Source organism: Amaranthus tricolor, chromosome 12 (genome assembly GCF_026212465.1).
Source record: "Amaranthus tricolor cultivar Red isolate AtriRed21 chromosome 12, ASM2621246v1, whole genome shotgun sequence".
Taxonomy (NCBI): Eukaryota; Viridiplantae; Streptophyta; class Magnoliopsida; order Caryophyllales; family Amaranthaceae; genus Amaranthus; species Amaranthus tricolor.
The window spans coordinates 12,723,216-12,739,492 of record NC_080058.1 but is presented as its reverse complement, the minus strand read 5'-3'; the positions used below and the strand labels follow the sequence as shown (position 1 = coordinate 12,739,492).

The window sequence follows — 16,277 nt, the reverse complement described above, 5'->3', positions numbered from 1 at the left end:
TACATAATTTATTATTAAAGAGTCATACGACATCTACATAAGAGATAAAAATCAGCAAGTACGTAACAACTTTAACCAAATACAATTTAAAATTAATAAAACTATGATAGATCTGACAATTCTGAATTTCCTCTTCCACATTGCTATTTGTTATAGTCTTCTACGAGGGGGTTATCGATTTGTTGTAGTCTTGAGATAGAATTGAATTTGATGTTATTGATGGTAATTGCAATTTTGATGTCTGCTGCATTATCGCATTAATCTCCACCAACAAATCATCTAAAGAACAAAATTCATAACCCCAAAATATCACGAGGAGTGGGATCAAAACCCAATATATGGATAGAATTATGGGTAAAGCAACTCTCCTATAGGGAGAAAACAAATAGGAAAATTTCACGTGGTAACCCTGGGGTTTTGGGTTTTTTACGTGCTAATGAAAACTTTTAAAAAATCCACATGGTAACCCTGAGGTTTAACAATTTATTCCACCGTGACCTTTTTGCACATAAAAACTTAATAAACGTTAATTTTGAAGCTTTAAAGCTGATCTACGTCTATTTATACGACTCACCATTTTAAATGTCATCAGTTTCAACATTTTCCCCCAAAACATAAACCCTAACTCTACCATCTTTCATCTGAATCATATTTTTTTTCCCAAATCCAAATGGTAGAGTTAGGGTTTATGTTTTGGGTGAAAAGGTTGAAATTGATGACATTTGAAATTGTGAGTCGCATAAATAGGCGTACAACAACCTTAAAGCTTCGAAATTAACGTTTACTAACGTTTTTATGTGCAAAAAGGTCACAGTGGAACAATTTGGTAAACCTCAGGTTACGGGTTATCGCGTAGATTTTTTAAAAGTTTTGAATACAACGTGAAAAACCCAAAACCTCAGGGTTAACACGTGGAATATTCAAAACAAATATCCAAAACCTCAGGGTTAAGGGCTTAGCATCAACCAAAAGATTAATGATGACCTCAAACCAACTATAGATATTAGGAATTTTTTAAAGAGAGAAGAAAAAAAGAAGAAAGCAAAAAAAAAAAGAAAAGCAAGCAGCTTAGATAGAGTTTATTGATAACCTATTTCACTTATGCCTTACATAATGAGATTCAACTATTTGCACAATAATCATTAAATTATTACTTTTTTCCTTAGTCACTCCTTCTACGTGGTTTCATCGATCCTTTTTTTAAAAAAATTTGATGCATTATCAAAAGAGATATTTAATTAGAATAGGAGTGAGCATGATAAAATAGGCAGGAGAAAGAAATGGCAAAAAAATCTTTTGTCGGTGTTAGCAAAAAATGCTCAATATGATAGCATCAAAGTTATGTTTTTGTCTATATCTTAACATAATCCATATAAAATTACATTATAAAAATACACTCTGTGTTCCTCTATGATGTTTTAGAATTCTCACAACGTTTAAGAAAAGTTGATACTTTTAGATGGGAGTAATAGACTATGCAGATACAACAATTTTTGTTTGAGACCGTCTCATCATGAAACGAATTCATATAATTAGCCAATGTCTCTAAATAATCACTTTAAGATTGTAACATGTAAGTGATAATTTTAAGTTTAAAAGTGATCTCTTTAAGATTATAAAAAGTTGTCACTTCAAAATTGCAAGTAATCATTTTAAAGTTATAAGTGATTTCTTTAAGACAATAAGTGTATATTAGGTCAGTGTAATAGAGATGATATCACTGTGAGACCGTCTCATTTGAGAATCTGTTTTCGAGATTTTATATTTGAATAATAACGTTAGTGAAAAATATAACGACAATAAAAAAAAATGAAAAGGTGGAAAAAATATAAAAACCAAAAGCATTTAAAAATGTCAAAATAAAATTAGTGAAATACACGTAGAAATCATAAGTATTGTATAATGTTACAAGAAAATTTGTAACGGCCCGATTTAAGTGACCCGGAAATCCATATGAAAATACAAATTTCGGTTCACTCTTTGGACTCTAGAGAAGACTTTTCCCTAGGATCGTCAACGTTCCATCGATAAAGAAATATAGCTAAAAAGGAAAACAGTACCAGCGTGAAAGAAAAATAAGTCAGCGGAAGCTCTTACGTACAACTCGAGAGCCTAAAGGCCTCTAGACAAACTAATTGAAATAAGCGAAAGCGAAAAGAAAACTACACTATTTCCTGTTACATAAGTACAGAGTTTCTTTCTACTCATAATCCAATACAAAAGGGTAAAAGCATAGTATTGATGATTACGGGTTCTAAGTCGAGACCTCACTCCAGACCCCACCTGCAATCAACCTACTAGTCGTCGCATGACAACACACAGTAGGTTCCAAAGAAAACAAACCAATACACGTCAGAGACTTCATTCAAATATCAATCAAGTTGAATACAAGCAATATGTTTATCCTAGCATGCATAGGCTCAAATAGATTCTTTATTAGTTAATCCAACTTGTAACGTTGTCCGTCCTGTTCGGGTCGTTCAAGTATAAACCAATCCTTTTGGTGGAATACATTTGGGAGAGCTAATCCCAAGGCAACCACTGACCTAAGACGTTGCCCGTCCTGTTCGGGTCGTCAAATGCTAAAGTATGCATACCCCCATGGTGACCGTAATGATCCAAAACTGCCATGGGAACAATAATTGTAATAATCCAAACCAATACGTTAACCCCTTTGGGTAACATAACACAACCAAACGTCAACCCCTTTGGGTGACAAGCACAAAAATTCTCAATTTCCAATTAATTTATTTCAAATTATTTGAGATGTCTAATCCTTATGTGATTTACGATGCCTTGATTAGAAATGAAACAACACTACTTGCACAACCACATTATGGTCTAAGCGTGTACCTTTAAGCGCTGCAACCAAGCGATATTTAATCACGATAGAAATTTCGCCCTCTTATAAATCGAGGTCCTAAATAACACACACACAAAATGACCACGTATTAGAACGTTTTTACACCTTTAATCCACTCCATACTACTCAAATGTTACTAAGACTTGATAATTTTAAATGTTTACATCCAATTAGTTCTAAACTTTACATATTAACCAGAAACTTCAACGAACAGTTCGGTCAATTTAGAAAATTCAAATGAAAAATCCGACTTCGCCACTGCGTCCGGAACGCATCAATTACCTTGGGTACCAATTTTCATATTTTCTAACATACAATTACTATTTTTAATTATTTTAACCGTTTAACGAGTTTTTAACGCATCGGTACATAAAACAATGAAACACGGGTAACGTATCCGGATCGGCACCTTTACCGAGACAGAACTGCTGCTGCCTGAAAAAGTATTTTTTTTTTAATCATTATTATTATTATTATTATTATTATTATTATTATTATTATTATTATATATACATTACTCAAATGATTAACCATTTAAATCTCATAACCCAAAAACTCTAGCAAGGTCACAATCACCAAATCCTTCAAGAGACTTACAATTTCATAAATTATGATAACTAAATTTAATACTTAATTCTCTTAACAAATTAAAATTTTGTAGAGAATTACAAAATCAATTCACCCTTTTAAATCAAGACATATTTATAAATATAACATTATTCTTCAACCAAATCAAATTTTGCTAACGGATATATAAATTCTTAGATGACTACATTACTTGATCCATACCGTTTAAATTTCATCTAACAAATTGAAATTTTGTTAGAGAAAATAGACCATAAGAAATTTATTTAAATATCAATATAACTTTAAATTCTTAATTCTTATAACAAATTTAAATTTTGTTAAAGAATATTGATCATGAAGCTCTTTTCTTAATCCTTTTAACAAATTATAGTTTATTAAAGGAATATTAGAGAAAATTTTTATATATAAAAGAAAAATATTCAATCCTCCTACAATGTGTAGGATATCATCATACATAAAATATAATTGATATTAGAAATCTTGTATATAGAATCTATAATTAACAATTCGATTAAATTTACCCTTTGATCAAAAGATTAGATGGAACACAAGAAAATATATATTTTTTTTCTTTTGAATGCCGAAACAAGGAACAAAGGGAAGATAAGCACCGAATTGCCTAGGCCTAAGAGGAACCAACTTCACACTTCAGCACGCCACATTTTTATCATCCTTCTCTTCTAAAAACAAGAAAATCTTTAGAGCTCCTAGGAAAAAGCTTGCGAGAAGTGCCAAAGAGTGAGAAACCAAGTAAAGAAAAAAAGATGATTTATATGCTCTTCATCCCTAGCACAAAGTTCACCAACTAAAGTAGGAAAGATCACTAAAAACATCCTTAGATTCTGCTCCTCTCCAACATGAGCTCAAGTTTTTCGCTGTAACAATTTGTAAAATGTCTTCAAAAATGTAAGAACCAGGGTAAAGGATGAGAAATTTTCTTTCAAAGAGTTTCTGAACTTCGTAACACAAAAGAAGCCACTCTTTCCAAGCTGCCAAATCCTCCAACAATTTCCTTAAATTCACCAAAGAAACCTCTTCAAAAGAAAGACTTGACAAAACTCCAAAAATTTAATCTTCTTCTCAATCTTTAGAAAGTCTCAAAACTATAACATTTCAATTTTTAGCCACCATTCAAGCTACTATTTCAGAATTGATAGATTTCTAGATAAGAACATTTTGATTTAACATTGAATTAAAAGTTTGATTTTTAATTTAATCCTCAAACCAAATGTCATGAAAAACCAAGACAATGAAACCACTCTTAATTTTGAAATCGAACAAGGAGTTGCACCAAACTTCCAGCATCCTTGGGTTCGCAACTGACTTTCACTTGACCCAATCAAACCCTTATGAAAATCATGGTTTGTTTTTCTAATTTAAGATTTAATAAGTCACACAAGATGATATAAAGGATGCATATGAATAGGCAAGCTGGAAAATCTGCTTTTCAACAAGTTTAAATTACCGCCTCTTGCAAACATCTTTGACACCATTCTTTTAAAATTGAAAAATATGTACTAAGAGTTTGCAGATTCTCTTTATATTCATGAGAACTGTTAGCAACCGTAGCTTAACCATGCAAGTGACGAGAGAAGCAAATTCGTACAAAGTCAAAGGTGCAGTGCATTGAAACATATTACCCAGGGCACAGAAATCTAAATTTGTACGGTTTCTACCTGCCTAGTGCGCAAATAAAGTGAGAGTAGATTAATCGTAGTGTAAGGTTAACATCTTTCTTTTTTCCTTAGTGAGTCCTCAGTTATTCATCCTATTCTTAGTCAAACACTTGCTGCATCAACCCATCAATATATTTGTACCTTAGTGGACAACTAATAGAAATCCATTGCACTCTGTATTAAACTTACTCAGGTGCTTTTGAAGATCTCTATATCTTTCTTTGATATCATAGAGAAAGAATGATGTAAATACTAGATGGAACAGAAGCATAGAGACACTTACCTCCCCAGAATCAATGAAACTTTTAGAAATGCAATCAAAAGCTCCAAACTTTTCTTTCCACTCAGCAATCAGACCTCTTGACTTCCACTCCTTAATTACATCCAAAACAACAGTGTTTTCAATGGTGAAGTAAGGAGCACCATGGTCAAAAAACAATTCTTTTCCCTCATTTGTAATGTCCCTGTTACATTACATAAAGAGATTGACAAAAATCAGGAAAAGAAATTTAAATTTACATCCACTAGCACATAACATAAGAAAATGAAACAACAAAGGATACCAAAATACAAAAGTTACTCATAGAGCTAGAATTACGCATATATTGTGTGAGTGTTGGTTATAGCCCATTTAGGAACAAGAACCGAATAAAATGATCAATTAACTCAACAAAACACCGAATAAACAATAATGCAGATTCATCAGAAACAAGCATGGTGAATGACGTGTTTCATCTATATACAAAATAAAAATTTATTCAGTTATACGGCTCAAATTTCAAAGTATATCAAGTTCGATCTTGGAGTTAACTTCTTTAAGAATCTGATAAAATCAAAGCAATATGAAAATGGTATGCAAGGAATTTGTGAATCCTGCAGAAAGTGTGCTTGGCCTTGGCACCAATTTGGCCATATAAAGAGGAATACACTGGAAATCTCCTAAGAGATAAATATGGAAAACTAAATATAACACTATCCCATAATACAAGGCAAAATCCCATGAAATCCTACCCAAACCAATTAGTCAATGATATACCATAATTATCTCAATTACAGAATATCTCAATTATCTCAATACCCCCTCAAGTTGGAGCATGAGGATCGTAAATGCCCAACTTGGAGAGTAGAAAATCAAATTGCGGTTTTCCAAGGGCCTTTGTAAATATATCCGCCAATTGTGAGTCGGTAGAAACGTAAGAAGGAGAAATAAGTCCTTCATTGATGGCATCTCGAACAAAGTGACAATCAATCTCGATGAGCTTCGTACGTTCATGAAACACCGGATTCTTCGCAATATGTAACGCCGACTGACTATCACAGAGCACCTTAACGGCTTTAGGATGATGAACACCGAGACTCAACAATAAAGCTTTTAGCCACTTCAACTCACAAGTGATAGCAGCCATAGACCTGTACTCAGCCTCTGCAGAAGAGCGAAACACTGTATTTTGCTTCTTTGTTTTCCACGACACTGGAGATTGGCCTAAAAAAACTAGCCAGCCTGTAAGTGAACGACGAGTGATAGGACAAGCAGCCCAATCTGAATCACACCATCCTTGTAGAGTCAAGTCACTGTCAGCACGTAATAAAATACCCTGTCCGGGCGTGCCTTTCAAGTAACGAACCACACGAAGAGCTGTATCCCAATGATCAATGCGGGGTGCTTGCATAAATTGAGAGAGAATATGAACAGAGTATGCTAGATCAGGGCGAGTGACTGAAAGGTAGATCATACGTCCCACAAGCCTTCGATATGCCTCGGGATCTGCAAGAAGATGACCATTAGCTAAACCAAGCTTATGATTTTGCTCTATTGGAGAACCGCTTGGCTTTGCTCCCATTAAACCTGCTTCAGAAATAACATCAAGCGTATACTTGCGTTGACACAAAAACAAGCCTGCAGAACTGCGAGCCACCTCAATCCCCAAAAAATATTTCAATGGACCTAAGTCCTTCATCTTGAAGCAATCAGAGAGATAAGCTTTAAAGACACGAAGTGCAGCGGAATCATTACCAGAAATAATGAGATCATCAACATAGACTAAGACATTAATCTGAACACTAGCCTTAGTAAAGGTGAATAAGGAGTAATCCGAATAAGACTGTAAGAAACCATACTCTTTCAAAGCCGTAACTAGCTTTGCAAACCAACACCTGGGGGCTTGTTTGAGGCCATACAATGATTTCCTCAGTCTGCAAACCAAGGATGAATTTGAACTATGAAATCTGGGTGGAAGTTTCATGTAAACTACCTCATCTAAATCGCCGTGTAGGAACGCATTATGAACATCCATTTGATGGAGCTCCCAATTTTTGGAAGCTGCAATGGCAAGAAAGGCTCGTATTGTTGTCATTTTTGCTACAGGTGCAAATGTTTCATTGTAGTCAATACCCGCCTGCTGATGATTACCCAATACTACCAATCTGGACTTCAATCTTTCAACATCACCGTTAGAGTAAATTTGGTTTTATAAACCCATTGACAACCAAGAGCACGCTTACCAGGAGGAAGAGGCTCCAAAGACCAAGTATCGTTATCTTCTAGCGCTTGAATTTCTTGCTTCATGGAATTTCGCCACTCAACAGATTTCATTGCTTCCTTAAAGGACTTCGGATCTTTGTCTGTAATAACAGCTGCAATAAACTTTTGATAATTTACAGAAAAGTTGTCACATTTAATATAGTGTGCTAAAGGATACGGAGTACCTGAAGGAGGATTGGACGACGAAGTAGAGGGGGACGGACTATTAGCAAAAACTGTACCCAAGACAAAATCTCGATATTTAACATTAGGATGCTTTTCCCGAAAGCCACGCCCCAAGTTTGTTTGAGTGGGCTGCTGTACCTGCTCTGATCCAGCAGAGGTGTCGGACTGGGCAGTAAGATTATCAAAGGGTGGCGGTGCTTGAACAATAGGTGGCGGCTGCTGGGGTTCACAGCCAGCGCCTTCTGCCTCTGAAACAGAAGCTGGCTGCGAGGCGTGACGGACTTCACCATTAGACGTTGGATGCTGCTGTTCACCCAAGTGTCCAGTGTCAAAAGCATCATTCGATCCCAAATTTACATCAACATTCAAGTCTTCATCCCCAACATTATTATTCTCATCAAAGGCCGCAAAATCAACATGTATTTCTTCATTTGTATTATAATTATCAGACTTAAAATTTACATCATCCGAGCAAGCCAATGGGAAAGTATCCTCGATGAATTTAACATCACGAGACACAAAAAATTCATGAGTGTCAAGATCATACAAATTCCACCCCTTTTGCCCATAAGGGTAGCCAAGAAAAACACACTTTCGACTCTTACTAGGAAACTTATCTCCATGGGTTTTTTGGTTTTGAACGAAGCACAAACAACCAAAAATACGGAGTGCATCATACAAAGGAGGCTTATTAAACAAAATCTCGAAGGGAGTTTTATTTTGTAATAGAGGCGTTGGGGTACGATTTATTAGATGGGCTGCAGCTAGAACACATTCCCCCCAAAAATAGATAGGTAAGTGTGCTTGAAAACGTAAAGCCCTCCCAACTTGTAAAATATGTTTATGTTTACGCTCAACACGCCCATTTTGTTGTGGCGTACCCACACAAGAGGTTTGAAATAAAATACCCACGACGGTAAAATAACGAAGCAAGCATTTAAACTCGGTGCCATCATCGCTTTGTACGATTTTAAGAGTCTGAGAAAATTGCCTTTCAACCATTGCAACAAAAGACATAAACATTTGAAAAACCTCAGTCTTATCATTCAACAAATAAATCCAAACAGCTCTGGAATAATCGTCTACAATAGTCAAAAAATAACGAGCCCCGCAAGATGAAACATGTCTATAGGGACCCCACAAATCACAATGAACCTTTTCAAAAATTCTACTACTCTTATTATCACTTAAAGAAAATTTATCTCAATGGTGTTTAGCGCGGAAACATACTTCACATCCCTTATCTAAATGACTTTTATTGCTACTAACATGGGGAAGGCACTTAACTACTTTCTCGGAGGGATGCCCCATTCTTCTATGCCACAAATTCAAAGTTGATGTATTTCCAGCAGTTGACACATGTTGAACCACCTCCGGTTTGCTAAAATAGTACAGTCCGTCCCGTCTAACTCTCATTCCAATCAGCTCCTTCGCTTGGTCCTGTATGACACACATAGAATTATTAAATTGAACAATTGTTTGTAAATCATCATTAAGTTGAGTAACAGAAAGTAAATTGCAGCTTAAGTTAGGCACGTAAAGAACATCACGAAGAGTGATTGTGTCGGACAAGCGAACCGAACCCGTAAGGGAAGCAAAAATCGTGTCACCATTGGGTAATCCAACGGGACAATTAATCTGTGTCTCATTAAACAACCAATACTTCTCACCAGTTACATGATGAGTGGCACCCGTATCAATAATCCAAGACGTACTATCAAACTTACCATTCAAACGATTTTCTGGAATTTTATTATTACCAAAAAGGCCCGTAATGGCTTTCCATTGCTCCGGAGTAAACACTGCCCCAAACGAGGCATCATTGGGAGATTGTGATGCAAGGATGTTGCTACTGCCAGACGCAGCATTGGCACGAGCAGGGACACCACGTCCTCGTCCAGCTGGCTTCCCGGACTTCTCTCCATCATTCCTGTTGTCAAGGTATCCATGGAGTTCAAAGCAACGACGTTCTACGTGGCCCTTCTTTTGACAGTGATTGCAAACTTTATCAGACCAACATTGAGCAGTCTCATGTCCTATTTTCTTGCACTTCTCACACACGGGTCTGTCAACAGCTCCAGTACCTCTCCCTCTTCCAGCCCGTACAGCAAAACCAACAGCTGAAGGAGGGTCATCTTTGACCCGAGAAATACCACGCACCCGTTCTTCTTGAGCCACCTGCTGAAATGCCCTGTTCAAGGTAGGTAAAGGGTCCTTGGACAAGAGGTTAGAGCGAAGAGAGGCATAATATTTAGAATATAATCCAAGAAGAAACTGCTGTAGGCGATCATTGTCACGCCTTTCAGCGTGTTGCTTCCCAATTTCACAAATGCAATTGCCACACTTGCAAGAAATTAATGGTTCGTGTTTATCAAGTTCGTCCCATAGCATCGACAACTTGCTGTAATAGACAGCCACAGGCATGGTTTTGGACTGCTCGCATCGATTAATATCGGATTTAAGTTGTTGTATACGAGGGCCATTAACAACACCAAAACGTTCCTTTAAATCATCCCATAATTTATTGGCATTGTCATAGTGTGAGAGCATTGATTTAACCTCAGGCTCGATGGTATTCATAATCCAAGAAACAAGCATACAGTGGATGGTTACCCAATCATCCTTTGTACACGGAGTAGAAAAATCCATGATTGAACCATCAAGAAAACCAAATTTTCGTCGGGAAGACAGAGCAATGTAAATGGCGTGAGACCAATCATTATAGTTATCGAGTTTGAGACGTTGAGAGGTTATGAAATCCCCTGGCCTATCTTGAGGACCAAGGTAAAATGGAGAATTGAGCTCTATTTTTGTAGGAGGAGGCAGTGAAGTATTATCATTTCACCATTGTTTTGCTGTAAAAAAAATTAATTGGTAGGCTCTGATACCATGATAAAATCAAAGCAATATGAAAATGGTATGCAAGGAATTTGTGAATCCCGCAGAAAGTGTGCTTGGCCTTGGCACCAATTTGGCCATATAAAGAGGAATACACTAGAAATCTCCTAAGAGATAAATATGGAAAACTAAATATAACACTATCCCATAATACAAGGCAAAATCCCATGAAATCCTACCCAAACCTATTAGTCAATGATATACCATAATTATCTCAATTACAGAATATCTCAATTATCTCAATAGAATCTTAATTTTAGGCATTGAATTACTATATTTTTGATTAAAGCTAAAATGGAGGTAGATCCCTCTTTAGGATACGCAACTTTTAAAGTGTCGGTCCGCAGCCATAATCAAGTTGCTATGGCTTAGTTCTAGGTGTTTTATCAATCTATTAGGCTTTGATTAGCAAACAAGTACGGAGGATGGATGGGCGATAGATTAATACATAAGATGGAGGGACCATAAAAAACAATATGTTGGTGCTGACTCGAGTGGTTCTTATTGGTGTGCATGTGCCTGTTTGGTTAATGGCTTCTAGCAACTTGTGATAGGTACACTTTTCATGGCTATCAGTAAAGAGTGTTAGAGCAATCATACAATTTAATAAAAAAAATTGGAAAATTCAACATGTCATCCTTATGATGTTGGCTTTACGTGGCAAAAAAATTAACCAACCTGTCATTTTTAGCCATCCTATAATTACGAAGTAATTTTCCATTTATAAAAAAAATATTTTGAATGATTTTGGCTTAGACTAGGCTACATTAAATAAATTATTGATTTGAATTTTATTACATACCGTAAGATTACTATCTTTATAAACTAAATAATTTAAATACAATTATAAGACTAATCAGCTGAATTTTTACTGCATCGAATGATATAAATAAGGTTCAAAAATAACTTGGATTATACATTTATTAAAATTTATCCACCATAGTGGTTTAATTAATTTGAATATGAAATTGGACTTTTTTAAGGATTTTTTTGGAAGCAAATTATTTTCAAATGACCGATTAATTAAAAAGCATTTAGATTCTTCTAGACTTGGGAAAATGAAATGAAATGTTATTGTGAGTAATTCATTGTGTGCTTTCAAATGACATAATTGGTTATTTTTAAATACGAGTTGTATCATTTTATTGGAGTCTTTCAGAATAGTAATAATAATAACATAACAATAATAGTATAAAAAAAGAATAACGAGGCAAAAGAGATGACCCTTCTAGAATAGTTACTTAGTTAAATGACATAATTGACATAAATAATAGTCCAAAATACATGGTTTTATTTTTATTTATATTTTATATCTTACAATATATATTTACTTATAATTAGGAAAATGTCAGCCATAAATTTTCTCATTAGCTTTGTCGTCGTTGTAACATGGTTGCAGTTTACCAAAAGTACTTAACTAAAAGTGTCTTGATTATTTATAATATTTGTAAGACTAATTAATGACTAGATTAATAAAATCATTAGTTTCATTTTTAATATCATACAACTAATTAAAAGAGAAGAGTTGCCAAATTTCACGTGGCACTCTTTTAATTACCCAGACAAATGTCAAGATTTTAGTGGACCAAAAACTACCTAGGTGTAAACTAAATAAACCTTAGATTAAATGATGAAATGTTTAAAAAAAAGAGATAAATTACATGCTAAACAATTTTAAATCATACAACTAATTAAAAGAGTTACCAAATTCCACGTGCCACTCTTTTAATTACCCAAACAAATGTCAATATTTTAGTGGGCCAAAAACTATCATACACCTAATTAAAAGAGTTGCCAAATTCCACGTGGCATTCTTTTAATTACCCAGACAAATGTCAAGATTTTAGTGGGCCAAAAACTATTTAGATGTAAACTAAATAAAACTTGGATAAAATAATGAAATTTTTTTTATAAAAAGAAAAGTTACATACTAAAAGAGTTTTGAATTTAAACTATTTCTAATGTAATTTGGCATTTTTTACATTATATAGCATTAAAATATTTGATACCTATAATGAACACATATATAAGGAAATTATCAAATGTAAATTTAGCATTATTTTAATGTTGAATCTTACAGCCTTATAAACAGTTGTTATGAGAAATTAACAAACAATAATTTATTTATAAATCTAAATTTGGTAAAATATATATATGTTTAGTTGCATCAATATATACATCTAAATGTCTATTATCAAATTGTTAAATACTGAAATTTGAAATCTGATAATGAATATATAATTTACCCTTTATTTATAAATTAAAATTTACATATGTCGATTTTTATAAATTTGTGCATTGCACTGGTTTCTAAACTAGTTTTATATAAAATGTCTAATAGTTTTAATAGGTTTATTTATGTTATTGTTTAGAAATATAGTGATATGAAAAGTAAATTTCAAATGAATGATCAAAATCTACTTAAGCGTCGTAGAGGTTGACCATTTAAACAAAAGAACAATTAGCAACTTAGTCCAAATACAAATAATGATGAGATTATATACTTCAAATTAGTTTCGTAAATTCAAGTTTAGCACCGTTGTATAAGTTTTTTGTGTTTTATGGAGAATTTAATTATAAGTGTGGAGCGACGTTAGGAAACAACAAAGATAACATGATCTATTAAAAAAAGAATTTATACGTAATAGATGAATGAATAAATCAATTATATTTAATTTACAAGACAAGTTCATTCCTGATATTCAAGTTCATCTACAAACTATTTAAGTTATTACACAGATAAACAATGTAATATTAACATATCTTAACAATTATTATTTCATCTTTAGTATAAAGTATGGTTATTATTAAATATCTTTAAAAGTTATATTTTTATATATCTTCATACTTAGAACTTTGTACATTGCACGGGTTTTTATACTAGTTGGTTAATAATTAGAGTAAGAACAATTAAAAATGAAAATTTGACAAATCAAGATAAATTGAAGAATTTTGGAAGGTGGAAAAATCCGGTAGGAAAATCCACTCAACGACTGTAAAACTCACCAAAACAATGGAACACAATTGTATTGATAATTTTGCTATGTTCATAAGAAATTTCAAGCAAGAAGCTCCACTAATGTTCCTCACAAATGAACATGGATTGCCAGGAAATACCTCTCTATAAAAGATAGCCTTTGTGGCTCTACAGTCACTTTGAAATAGCTCTACAGTCACTTTGATTGCCAAAAAAATAATGAACATGGATTGATCATTGAATCACCAACTCAACCAAAAGTTTACAATATGTAGTTGAATGTGCAAGTAGGATTTTACATTTAAACTGGTTTACAGAAACATAGTCTGCTTGACTTTATCAAAAAATGTTAGGCATGTGGTTAGCTTTGTGTGAACATCGTGTAGTCCCTTATGTATGAGTTATGGACTTGCCTTAATCGTATTGGGTTTGTTCCAAATATTAATAGATGATGGTAGTATAAAAAATTCAGATTTGATTGAGCTGAAATTTGAAGGTTTGTGATGCATGTCATGAGAGGTTATTTGTGGAGCATGTTATAGCGCTAGCGCCTATCAAGTAAGGTGTGTTGAGTATGGTTGTCTCAAGTTTGTGTCAGGTTATCATGTTGTGTCTAGTAAGCCTAATTACACTTGAGTGCAAAACTTGAGTGGGATTACTTTATAAGCTTCAAAACCTATTGAGCGAACCCAGTAAAGAAAAATAGTTTACTTCTAATTAACTTAGCTTTAGGTGTTAACAGCTAACGATTTATCCTAAATAAAGCCAATTTCTTTGTCTAGTATTTAATCTTTTGCTTAAGAGTTCATATCTTAAAGCAACTAAACTAGACTTCTTCTTTTACACTTTTTTGAATAGAACGAATTAGAAGGAAAGAAAAGGAAGAGATTTAACAGGATACCATGTCTTTTGTTAGAATAACAAATTTAGAGGGAATAGATTTGAAAAGAAGGGGTTTGAATGGATTAGTTCCCTCATTATTTTAACCATAAAATATCTCCATAAGTAAAAACATTTAGAAAGAAAGTGGGTTTTCTCATGCTTTCCATTCCTTTTTCTCTTAAACAAATAAGTAAAATGTTCTTATCATTCACCCTTCCTTTTATCTCAAAATTCTTATCCAAACAAAGTATTAAAAGTTTTATTCCTAAGCTTTGAGCTAAAGTTCAGATATTTTTAGTTGAAGAACGCAGCTCATCCAAAACATTGACTAAATTGTACTACTATTACTTAGCGCATCCTCTTCTCTCACCAATCCATCATATTGAACATAGATTAAAAACTTTGATTGTAAAATTTCGGTGCTGTTCCCTTCAGTGATCCATCCTTTATAAATTTAGTGAGGATTACCCACCAAATATTATATTCAAGTCCACAACCCACTAATTTAGTGATGTGAGATCTTCCTCATAAAGTATTTCCAGCCAAAGTTAATTATAGAACATAAATTTGTTTTGTCAGACATGGGAACACTATCAGAAAAATGAGCTAGTAGCACTGATAGACGACACATTAGAAGGGAAGTATGATGTAGAGGAGGCTTGCAAGTTTCTGAAGGTCGGTCTGCTTTGTACCCAAGATGCTCCGAAGCTGCGACCATCCATGTCTACTGTGGTGAAGATGCTAACAGGCGTAGTAAGTATCGATGAAATGAAGATAACAGCACCAGGTTTAATCTCTGATCTTTCGGAACTAGTTGTTCGAAATCCCCGAGATCCTAAAACTGTGTTTACTGACAGTTCAGACAGCATGAACAACTCGACGTTTTCATCAGGTGCATCAACTAGTGCCACATTGACATTCACAGCCGTTTACGAAAGGAGTATTTAATCTCTAGAACATATTATTACTAAGACAATCTTATCTCAATGTTCTTAAAGGCAGGTGCACATAAGTTTGAGTTAGTTGATTTTTGTTATAATAAACTGGTAATGGATAATTGGATAGTAAATAGTAATGGTGATAATTATCGGCCATTGCTGAGTGAGTTTATGGACAGCCAAATTATTGATGTAAATGCTGAGTTTTGGGTGTTCAACTTTTCCCGGTCAAATCTAAGAGTGTCTTTTAGGCGACTAATATTAAAGTCAAAACAGGTTTTAAACTATTACTATGAGAAAATCCCATTCACATTACCTGTTTACTATGGTTGCCAGTTGGACGTATGTGTGGATTTATTTAGAATAATTCTTATCAGAATGGAAAATTTAAAATTCATCCCGAGAATCAAGATTATACTACCTCTAATCCCATGACAATTGCCATTGGCAATTTATTGGAAAATTGAAAAAAGTGGGTAAAATGTTATTTTATGGAAAAATGATAAAAATGTGTGGATTAGAGGAAAATGTAAATTAAATATGCATATGAAAATAAAAATAAGTGTGAATCATGATCAAAAATAGAAATGATGCAAATTTAACGGTAAAAATTAAAAAGAAAGTGAGGTAAATATGTAATGAACAAGGACAGAGTAAAGATTATGGAGGCCTTTATTTATTTTTTCGATGTTTTTCGAAATGGGGTCTTTCATTGTATCAAAAGATAAAATTTTTTCCCTTTAAGAAA

General features: G+C 33.9%; 1 protein-coding gene across 1 annotated transcript; it reads left to right on the top strand.

Moving 5' to 3' along the window:
- Positions 1-14,105: 14,105 nt before the first annotated feature.
- LOC130828585 (cold-responsive protein kinase 1-like) lies at positions 14,106-15,539 on the top strand. The gene is made up of 3 exons (XM_057694549.1): positions 14,106-14,205; positions 14,890-14,999; positions 15,171-15,539. Exons 1-3 carry the CDS (start codon positions 14,106-14,108, stop codon positions 15,537-15,539), a joined length of 579 nt encoding a protein of 192 aa, XP_057550532.1.
- The last annotated feature ends 738 nt before the right edge of the window (positions 15,540-16,277 follow it).

Bases quoted from the DNA above. Each gene is read 5' to 3' on its own strand.
- LOC130828585 (XM_057694549.1), top strand. From the start codon at position 14,106: ATGAGTTATGGACTTGCCTTAATCGTATTGGGTTTGTTCCAAATATTA. The intron at 14,206-14,889 runs GTTTGTGATGCA...AGATATTTTTAG, and splicing joins GATTGAGCTGAAATTTGAAG to TTGAAGAACGCAGCTCATCC. The intron at 15,000-15,170 runs GTAAAATTTCGG...TTGTTTTGTCAG, and splicing joins ATAGATTAAAAACTTTGATT to ACATGGGAACACTATCAGAA.